Source organism: Volvox carteri (genome assembly GCF_000143455.1).
Source record: "Volvox carteri f. nagariensis unplaced genomic scaffold VOLCAscaffold_30, whole genome shotgun sequence".
Classification (NCBI taxonomy): Eukaryota; Viridiplantae; Chlorophyta; class Chlorophyceae; order Chlamydomonadales; family Volvocaceae; genus Volvox; species Volvox carteri.
In genome coordinates this window covers 146,829-157,124 of record NW_003307573.1, presented here as the reverse complement: position 1 = coordinate 157,124, position 10,296 = coordinate 146,829, and the positions used below count along the sequence as shown (strand labels likewise).

The following is a 10,296-nucleotide window of genomic DNA, read 5'->3' as shown; positions in this document are numbered from 1 at the left end:
TGCCCTTCAAGCTCAGGAAACCCAGCGGCTGCAGCGGAATGACTTTAGCAGCACAGAAAGAGAACTGCGGGCGCTGCTGTACAGCTTGCACTGGTTGCAAGAGCAGGCACCGAACCTGTTGTACGGCCGGACAGTGCAATACCAGACGGACAGCCAACCGGCGGAATTCTGCATGGTTGGGATGAAAGGCAACACCGCTTGCCTGCCCATAGTGGCGGAGATCCATCGCCTCTGCACGGATACGGACACAGACATTTCAGTGGTGTGGTACCCACGCAGCCGGGAACAGCAGCAGCAGGCAGACGCGCTCAGCAAATACGAAGATGGATCACAGTGGTGAAGTATAAGCACTGGATGGGGCTGCCCTTTTCGGGAGCCGCAGCCGTCATGTGGCCAACACATGCTAAGGTTTTCATTCCTCGTTTAGCATATAGTAAGGTAATGCAGTTTCGTTTATGTTGCTGGGCTTTGGAGGCAAACAGAGCATGAAGGGGCAAGTACCACGTCCCCAGGGGGCAGCGGTTTTGCCACTGTTGTGGTACTAATAGCCGAATTGAGGATGTGAACCCCTGTTATTGGAATGCCCAGCCTATAATGATATTCGTGCTGAAGAAGGATTCGATCATCAACAGAGCATGTTGGAGGCCATGCAATGGGAACCCGCACGTGTGGCGAGGATATTGGAACATATGCGGGCTCACCGAAACTCAATTACCCCCTTTAGACGCTAGTCTGGGCTGATGTGCGGTGTTTTCCTTTCCTCCGTGGCTTTTAGGCGTTGTAGTATTACCCTTGGGCCCTCGGCTCGTATGGGTAGTCTTACAGGTATGGGGTCACGCACCCCCAACCATGTAACACACACACACGCATAAAACGTCTTAGGGTAAAATTTTACGGGTGCTGTGCATTACGGCTTGGGGGATTACGGGTCAAGACTTTGTGATTACGGGTAATGTAACCTGTGGATGACTTCCAGCACGGGCAACCAACAAAATGTCACCTATGTTATTCCTTATAAAAGGAATGCTTTGGCAACTTAAAAACAAGCATGTGTACAAATTTTCTTGGCCGGTAATTACATGTGAAGACCACGTGATTACGGGTAAACATGAATTTACGGGTGAAAACCTTTCCCAGAGTGCTAGTTTATACCGCTGTACTATCTCCTGCAGATTGTCCTAGAGCCCGCCCTGCAGAACACGTTCGGCACTGCGGCGCAGTACGTACCGCATATGTGCAATAAGGGGGTCACCAAGGACCTGTCGGCCGGACATATTGCAAGCTGGGTGCCTTCAGAGTCTGGTGGCCCCTGCGGTGGCAGTTGTATGGCCACACGTGTTGCCCTGGTTTTCCCATGCATTCCCTTGGTGAACGCACAGACTGTGGATCTATGGAAGGAACTGTGCTTGCAGCTGATATCCTTGCACGTGACGAGCAGTATGCCGCCAAGGTGGCAGGATACGTAATGCTTTCCCATGCTATGTTGCCCTGTTTGGTACCTCCACACTTTCATTTTGCCTTGCATTCTGCAAGCCACGAGGGAGGAACTGATGCGGAGTTTTGAGGTGAATATGCATGTAGTCGCTGCATGCTGTCAACATCGCCAATCATGTTTTTGGGTGTGAGTGCAGGAAGTGAAGCAGGCAGCCAAGCGGGCAGGCACGCAGCATGGCAGCTAATTTGCTGGATGGGAATCTCAGTGATGCAGAGGACCTTAAGGAGGATGTGGTCGACGTGGGCGGCAGAAACGGGCAGGAACTATCTCGTCAGCATTCCATGGCTCACAGCATGCCTCATGTGCTAAGAAGACAGTCATGATGAGGTTTGGCCCACCTGCTGCGGTGTCGGCTGGCCCCATGATAACCCTGCAGTCTTGAGTGCTGCACCCAACTCCTTCCGGCTCAGCCTCACACCCATCTCCACTAGTGCAGCCCTCAGCTCAGACATCCCTTCTTTCTTTTTCCGCGTGTCGAAACGCTCAAAGGCACACTGCAGCTGCTGCTGGTCGACTGCCGATGTCCCTGTACATGGGTACCATCGGTCAGCAATGCAATAATGCCCAATGTGCCACGACCACACATTAGCTGCTCTTTCAGCAGTTCGACTAGCGTTGTGAGATGTTTGGTAAGGAGGAAGCCGTTGGCATGGTAACCGGCATGGCTGGCTTCAAGACAACAGTCGCGACGCGCAGGAAGCTTGTTGATGCTGGGCTATTGGAGGCACGTAAGTTGGGTCTGGGCGTTCTTGTGACAGGAGAAAACATGTTTTAATGAGCTCTCCCCCTGCAGGCAAGCGTGGTCGGCCTGGATGGGGGGCGAGGTCTGGTCATGCAGTCAGCACCGTCAGCACTGATGATGACGGTGCATCGTATTCAAGCACAGGAGAGGACGGGGCTGGAAGCACTTGCAGCAGTCAGAATGGTGGCGCCGATGACCTGGACCCTGATGCACCATGTGTGGTCTGCGGGGAGACAGAAGAGGGTAGCTGGGGTGACATGCTATTTTGTGATGGGTGTGATGCTTGCTATCACATGACTTGCCTGGGACCACCACTAAGCAGCATTCCTTCTGGGGACTGGGATTGCCCACACTTGAGCCCGTTGTGGACATGGCTGGTGCCGCATTGGGCCCCAGCACCAACGGTGGCGGTTGGAATAGCAGCCTTGATACAGTGTTGGGGGGCGAGCCGGTGCAGCTGCAGCCTCCCATGCACGCTGTATTGAGCCCCCGCGGCAGCAGCGGGGATGATGGGGTGTTTGGTGGCGAGACAACACGGTTGCTGCCGCCCACTCATGGTCTAATGGGCCCCACTATCGGCAGAGGCGGCAGAAGCAGTGGCGGCGGAAACAGTGGCGACCAAAGCAGCGGCGGCCAAAGTGGCGGAGGCCAAAATGGTGGCGGCCAAAGTGGCAGAGGCCAAAGTGGCGGAGGCCAAAGTGGCGGAGGCCAAAGTGGTGGCGGCCAAAGTGGTGGCGGCCAAACAGGCGGCGGCCAAAGTGGCAGCAGCGGCGGTGATGGGACTTTGAGAAGCGAGATGGCATGGCTTCTGCTGCCCACTCACACCGTGCTGGGCCGTGGTGGCAATGGAATGATGTGGTCGCTGCCGCATATCCATGCCGTGTTGGGTCTTGGTGTGAGTGGTGGAAGTCACCGCGGCAGAAGCAGTGGTGGCATAAGTGGCTGCCGTGGAAGTGGTGCAGGTGGAAGCGGTGGCGACGGTAGCAGTGGTGGCAGAAGAAGTGGTGGTGGCAGAAGAAGTGGTGGTGGCAGAAGAAGTGGTGGTCTGCATTATTATTAAGCACAACACACAGGCTAGGAAACTATCTACCCTAGTGTATTTCCTGTCCATCCTCCCTGCGAGCTTTATACTCAAGTAGCCTCAAAACTAAATGACCAAGTACAACCTCCCTGGATCCTAGCCATAAAGATTCAATTCCAACAGTACAGTACACACACATTGCTTAGCATTCTCCAGACAGTACCTTCCATCATGGCGATGGGCAAACAAAAGCATGCAACTGGGGTACCCAATACCTTTTCACAGCCCATCATTCTGGGCAGCCTCTTCACCACCCATCACCGTGGTGCACAAGGAGGGGGCATTGTGTGTGCCTAGGCATTCATCCCTGGCACACTCCCAACACGGCTATAAAAACATGCGAACTCCTCAGTGGCAGGCCCCATATATACAACTACACTTCCATGTGGATTCTGTACACGAGTGCCCCATTGAAGCTCTCCAGAGGCACCTGTGGGTAACAGCCTGACAAACGAGATGCGCTCCTGCAGAAAACACACTGGCCAATTCAGCACATCACGAAACCAGCTGTAACCAATCCCTGACTTCAATAGTACCACGGCTTGCTTCACATTTCCTGCCTGATACTCATGCACACATCTTGCAAAAAACAGCCCCTGTAGGCTGTGGCTGTTCCTCAATCTGTCCACTGGTTCAAGAAACATGTTCCCCTTCCATGCATTTATCTCTGCCAGCCCGTCCATGCACTCGTCATAAAAGGAAATTGCATGGACACGTGTGTTTGCATGGTCCATGAACATATACATCAACCTTGACCCCTGGGTTGAACAGCTCGAACACAAGGCACACAAGGTCCAAAATGATATTGGGCATGTATCACTCACATGTCTAACTTCTAATGAATACATGCAAACTGCCGTAGTGTGCCAGTGATGCACTTTCTTGCCCCCCTAGCTGGAGTCCTCATAGGAGTCCTCGTGCCGCTGCACAGCCGGGGCACAAGCTCCCTTGGTGAGCTGAAGGGCCTTCACTGCTGTCAGGCCAGGTGCCAGCTCCCACAATGATGAAATCGCCGGGTTTGCATCCACAAGCACAGTGTGGGTCTCCACCCCTGCACCGCATGCATTATGGAGAGAACAAAGGCACCAACATGGCTCAGAAAACTAGGTGTATTGGGTTCTGGTTGGGGTGAGGTAAAAAGCTCCCGAGACAAGCGAAGCATGAGGTTGTTCATGTGGTATGCTCTTGGATGTGCACATGAAATGTGTGTCTGGGTGTATGTATGGGCATGTGTCTAGCACTAGCACGGCTACAATGAAAAGGATGCATAAGCGCCCTGAAACCTCGAAGACTTGGTGGTGCCTCGTGGGTGTGTTCAGTACGTGTGCATTCCGGTGTGCATTCCGGTGTGCCACATCGACAAGCGCAGCTACACCTTGCGTAAGCCAGTATCCAAGGTCCCGACCCCCAACAAAACTTGTGCTCAGCATTTGCTGAAGGAGCTTGATTATATTTTATCCAGCAGGGTTTAACGCTCTTGCTACTCAACCGCACCGAATGCGACCTTACCGTCAGTCACTGCCTTCACGGTCGCAAGGTCCTTCAGCCCATTCTCGAGAAGCTGGTGCGCACTTATTGCATCCGATGCCTCGTTGGCGTCGAGCTCCGGCCCGTTGGTCAGCAAATTGGCCAGGTCCGCCATAAAGCCCAGGTCCACATGCGCCTCAAGCCATTACCTCTTCTGCATTAGTCAGGCAACGTGTCGTGCATACCAGTCAATACATCTCGCCATCGAGACGGGCACTGTCGATATGGTGATCCATTGGTGCACTAGGTAGTCACCAGCCCTGGCAGTCACCGAAGTTGCGCCGTGGTCACGTGAGATGTTACAGTAGATAATTGCTTATTACCTGAGAAGGCTGGCGCTCATGCTCCTGATCACAGAAGCCATACGCTCCAGGAGCCCCAGCCATGCTTCTGACAAGCGTCTGCTGATCAGTAAAATTGCGATTAAACAATCTGCAAAAATTAACGAAGACGGCCTCGACACGAACAGGTATGGATGGCATGGCCAAGGCCCCGCGTCTCCTCCGGAACCAACTGCACGACATTGAGGGACGCTTCCAAAGGCAGTCGCGTGGCGATAAATATGCATAATTTTCATATGTAAGTAGGTTAAATGTCGGAAACTGTGTAAATTATTCTTCTGCTATGCGCACATGCTAACATTACTGGCTCAACATCATATGTCGACACCGTTTCACGAGGCATGTCCTGCTTATTGGGTTGTACTTCGTATCTGCGAAAGCCCCTGGTATTTTTGGCATTGAAAGTCTCTGCTTCGCTGCCAGTGTGGATGGTGATCCATTGGATCACCTCTCTTAACTACTCCGCCCAAGGACGTGTTAGCTACTCCGCCCAAGGGCTTGTTGTTAATTCTCGGGCTTTGTATGAATGAGTCTATTGTTATGCGCACATGTTAACAACTTTTGGCTCAATATCATACGTCGACATCGTTTCACGAGGCATGTCCTGCTTATTGGGTTGTGCTTCATAGCTGTGAAAGCCCCTGGTATTTATGGCATTGAAGATCTCTGGCGCGCTGCAAGTGTGGACAGTGAACCATTGGTTCACCTCTCTCAACGTGCATTCTATCTTCGACCGCCTCTGACCGCCCCACAGTTGCATCTGTAAATGCTTGCATCAAGGTGTTTAAACGCAGTATCCCTGCTTAAACTCTTTCATATGGCACGATACTGCAGAAATGGCCAGGGCAGCTATGGCTGCGTCCCCAAGCCGTGGGGACCTCTGCCGTTAGGGAGGGCCCTTTGTACCGAGGCTCTCTCCCCTTGGGGAGCCTGAGAATCTCCCCAAACGATTTTCCCTGGGGAGTATTTCGCCGTGGCTGAAGCGCCCTCACCGGACGCGCCCGACGAGTTAGGGAAGGTCCAGGAGTGACTCGCGCCGCCTAGCGCCATCGATTTCCCGCAATCCCGGCGACCTTCCCGATGGCCCAGCACCATACCAGTTTGTACGGCATATACTACCCAGCCCTACAGCAAAGCAATGCTTCAAACGAAATTTCCCATTGCATGAGGTAGACAATTAGTAAGCGAAATTGGCTCTGTTGGTTAGGTGAACTAACAATAGCTTTGCCTTACCAACTTCAGGTAGCAGTCACGAATGAGTGGCCCAATTTTTGGTTGGCTAGTGACACTTAAAATTTATTTGAGGAACACTTTCGTGATAAAGTAACTTGATGTATTTGAGGTCTTTAATACGCGTATTTCATTGATGTCATTTGCACCATGACCGGCTGCTGTTCGTCAATGTTTTACCACCGCCGTATAGTGATGCATGACTACAAAGTACAGAGATGACATAGAAACATGAATCCGAGCTCTTACATGTAGGAAAATACAGGTATCCGTCGAATTAGGCAAAGTCCGTTGCACCGCTGGAGGAAACTTAGCGCCCGCATACAACGCCCACTGCTGCACTCACGCTTGCAATCTCACACCTCACACATCGCGCAACCTCGCCGACTCCGTTCAAAGCAGCGAACCTGGCTAGCCATGGCGCGCAAATGGGTCGAATCCCTGTACACGTCTGCACGCCCCTCCAAACGTTATGTCAAATTCAGCCCTGGGAACAACGAAACTTGCCTAGATACCACGCATGCCTGTTTGCGACAAAGCACGTCTTCCTTCGATTATCCATCACACGCGCACACCTGCATGCAACCCTATCCGTGGCAAGGTCTGGAGCATCCGCGACTGTGATGGCCGCGCCTGGCTGATCTGCTGGCCCAGGCAACTCCCGCATGCGCTCCTCCAGCAATGTCCTTGCATTCACCACATCCGTGGTGAAGAAGGCCGGCGCGAAAGGTTCAACGTCGCGTGATTCTAATGTAAATGAAGTGCCCAGCTCGTACTGCTGGCGGAATAGCTGGTGCGCGTCAAATTTTCCCTTCTGCTCTAACTGCGCAGCTGACTGCTCCCGTACGGCAGCAGCTGACCACAGTGCGTCCATCTCGCCCTGCAGCTCTTCGGCAGCAGATAGGAGCTTTTTCTGGACCTTCATAATGTCGTCGTGTTGTCGTCGGAAGGCAGCTGCCTCGCCACGGTACCCGTCAGCCACCTGCTTCGTTTGCTCCCGCAGACTGTTGTACTGTGACCTCCTGACCAAGCATGTATGGACGTACAGGGTACATACGCGATAAAAATATCATTACGTGGAAAATATGGTCGTACTCGGGTCACTCCAGGCAATCTGACCCGTGGGTCACAGGTAACAAAGAACCCCAAACAGGATCGCTACAGGCAAACGCATTCAGAAACTAGGAACTGCGCACAAATGAATACGTGAAGTACTTAAGCCTTGGCCAGCCATAAAATTGCCTAAAAATACATTCGTGCGTGTGTTGTTATGCCCAAGGAGGCCTTTGATGCCACGCACCCACCTCTTTAACACCGCTGATTGTTCACGCATGAAAACACTACCCCGACCCAGGCCCCAGTAACAAAGTTCCATACCGCCTTCCCGTCTGGCTGCAATGACTCGAATGGCGAAATAGCGGAATGTAACCTTGCATCCTTTACAATCTTCGTAACACTGTCCAACTGTGTACTTACAGTGAAGGGTGGGGCTGGGCCCCCAAAGCTTTGGAGACGTTGATGTACGTCGTCTGACGACGCCTGAATAAATGCTGTGGCGTATTCATCCATGCGGTGACCGGCTCCGCAAGGAAATGCAGTAATGACTCCATCGTGGTTTCTAGGTCAAGAGGAACCAGCCTTTCGTCCCAACTGGTGTTATTCAACATTCTCCGCGTGGACGCAAAACAGCCCCGGGATTCAGCACCCATGCCGACCCGACCATCACCTGCAAGCATGAATGGGCATGTGTTGCATGGTCAGCCCAGGATATTTAACTTAGGGTCAAGTGGTGCATGTTGGCGGGCGAAATGGCTTGCCCATATGTACAGAGAAACATGAAGCAGCATATATCAACAAGGGGTTCACATCATCAGCAGGTTGGCCAAGGCACATGACTGGATCCTGGCCACTAATTAACTGACCTGCAGCCGTTGCACGTTCGTAGGTGTCACCACCCTCCCTTAGCTGCATCTCCGGTAATCCAGCAGGGTTGCGCGCCGTTGACGGCTCATCCACTATGGATGGCTCGGCATCACTGTCGACGGGGTTCGACTCATCCATGCTGTTGTCTTCGTCTTCGTCGTCTATTGCGCTGGCGCCCTGTCCTGTGGTGCACCTGCCGACTGAAGCAGCAGCCCCGAGACGAGCAGCACCTTCACCATGGCCAGCGGCATCTGGCACTGGTGCTGGGGGTGGTGCAACCCCACCAGCACCAGCTGCACCGCCGCCATAGCCAGTGCCTACCTGGCCATCACCAGGTACACCAGTCACAGGGCCAGCTGCACCGCCGCCATAGCCAGTGCCGATCCTGCCGGCACCAGTGGCACGCCCGCCAGCACCAGCAGTGCCCCCACCGCTTTGCATCCCTGCACTTCTCCTGGCGGCTGGTTCTCCATGGTATGCCGAAGTACGCGCACAGGTACGCTTACTGGACCAGGCTTACCAAAACCCGCTATTTGTAGCATAATTTGAAGCAAACAATTGCTTAAGGCTTGGAGCCATGGAGTGGGAACCCATAATGTGTGAACGTATGGGGACGTTTAGGATCTTAGAAAAACGTATTCGCGAGGGCTCCCCTGCGACAATGCTACACAAGCCCGCGGCGCTCTTACGAATGAGCAAACAGGTCCCTTATATCTATAGTAGCTTATTGGGTGCCACAACGCGTGTGAAAACGTCACGTAGGTTTGCCGACGGCAGACTAACAACGTCCATGGTATGCCGAAGTACGCGCACAAGTACGCTTACTGGACCAGGCTTACCAAAACCCGCTATTTGTAGCATAATTTGAAGCAAACAATTGCTTAAGGCTTGGAGCCATGGAGTGGGAACCCATAATGTGTGAACGTATAGGGACGTATAGGATCTTAGAAAAACGTATTCAATCACGTCCGCGCATTCCTGGCGGTAACAGCATACCGAGTGCGTTGCTCTTGCCAGAGGCTAACGTTCCAGTAAACATGAATAATGTTTTGGGCATTGCTCAATAGAGCAGGGTCATGCATGTTGCCTAGACTTCGTACGCTTGAATGCTGCATGTTGATTAAGTGCTCGTCCTGTAGTGTAGTACGGCAAGTGCGGCGCGGGAGGAGCAGACCGGAATTGGCCAGAGGACAGTGACTGATACGGTAGTGCGTTACAAAGATTAGCTGGGAACAAAGCGCTGAATCCAGACAACGCTAGTTCGCCAGTCAACCGTGCAAGCAAGCGCAAGTCAGAACGTCGTCTGTTGGGGATTTTGAATTGTTTAAATAGTGATTTACTTTGTATTCGGGACCCAGCTCAATAGTAAAATAGATAAGGCGATTTGACGTTGCTGGCATATCGGTCGCCAGTAACAGCGAAGTGATGGCAGAGCGCGAGCAATCGCGCGGCGGAGGCCAAGAAGGCTTGGAGGACATCCTCCAACAGCGGGACGAAGGAGGACACCAGAATGGCGGAGCACCTAGTTACCCGGAGGGGGCCGATGCGGTGAGTAACAGACGCCAGCTATTGCTCCGCGCGGTCAGACTGTAGGCACAGCCAGCCGCCGCAAGTTCTGTTATATCAAAGGCATGGGAGAGACCGGACCCAGTTTTAAAATAGCGGGAAAGGGATGCGCCGCCGCTGTTGTTTGACCAGGCTGGATTAGAAGCTACGGGTCAGGCTTAGCTTATGAAGAACACGAATCTGTAGACCGCGAGTGGCCGACTCAGAGTATTAGTGCTCGTGAGGTTGGGTCCGTTTCCGGTGGATGGCGCCGCGGCAGAGGGGTAGTTGCTTTGAGATGGCGCAGCGGGGTCTGTTATCCCAACGGGTCCCTGTCCTGAAAGCAGCCAAAAGCCCGCAATAGCGCCTAGGCAGGGGCACGCCCACTGGGGGCCACGCCCGGGGAAAAGAG

General features: G+C 53.2%; 2 protein-coding genes across 2 annotated transcripts in view; both read right to left on the bottom strand.

The window, feature by feature from the left end:
* VOLCADRAFT_93153 (uncharacterized protein) overlaps positions 1 to 3,548 on the bottom strand; it is a gene marked incomplete at both ends in the record, with an annotated part of 7,312 nt that extends 3,764 nt beyond the window's left edge. The window contains 5 exons of the mRNA XM_002952437.1: positions 1,228 to 1,259; positions 1,834 to 2,021; positions 2,404 to 2,460; positions 2,531 to 2,713; positions 3,482 to 3,548. Of these exons, the coding sequence (XP_002952483.1) occupies positions 1,228 to 1,259; positions 1,834 to 2,021; positions 2,404 to 2,460; positions 2,531 to 2,713; positions 3,482 to 3,548 (527 nt within the window). The remainder of the gene's footprint in view (positions 1 to 1,227; positions 1,260 to 1,833; positions 2,022 to 2,403; positions 2,461 to 2,530; positions 2,714 to 3,481) is intronic.
* Positions 3,549 to 5,724: 2,176 nt separating this feature from the next.
* VOLCADRAFT_105535 (uncharacterized protein) lies at positions 5,725 to 9,394 on the bottom strand (the record flags this gene model as incomplete). The annotated part of the gene is made up of 6 exons (XM_002952436.1): positions 8,860 to 9,394; positions 8,624 to 8,724; positions 8,339 to 8,521; positions 7,893 to 8,142; positions 6,992 to 7,438; positions 5,725 to 5,860 (listed from the first exon to the last, which is right to left on the bottom strand). Exons 1-6 carry the CDS (start codon positions 8,931 to 8,933, stop codon positions 5,725 to 5,727), a joined length of 1,191 nt encoding a protein of 396 aa, XP_002952482.1. The 5' UTR covers positions 8,934 to 9,394.
* Positions 9,395 to 10,296: the final 902 nt, after the last annotated feature.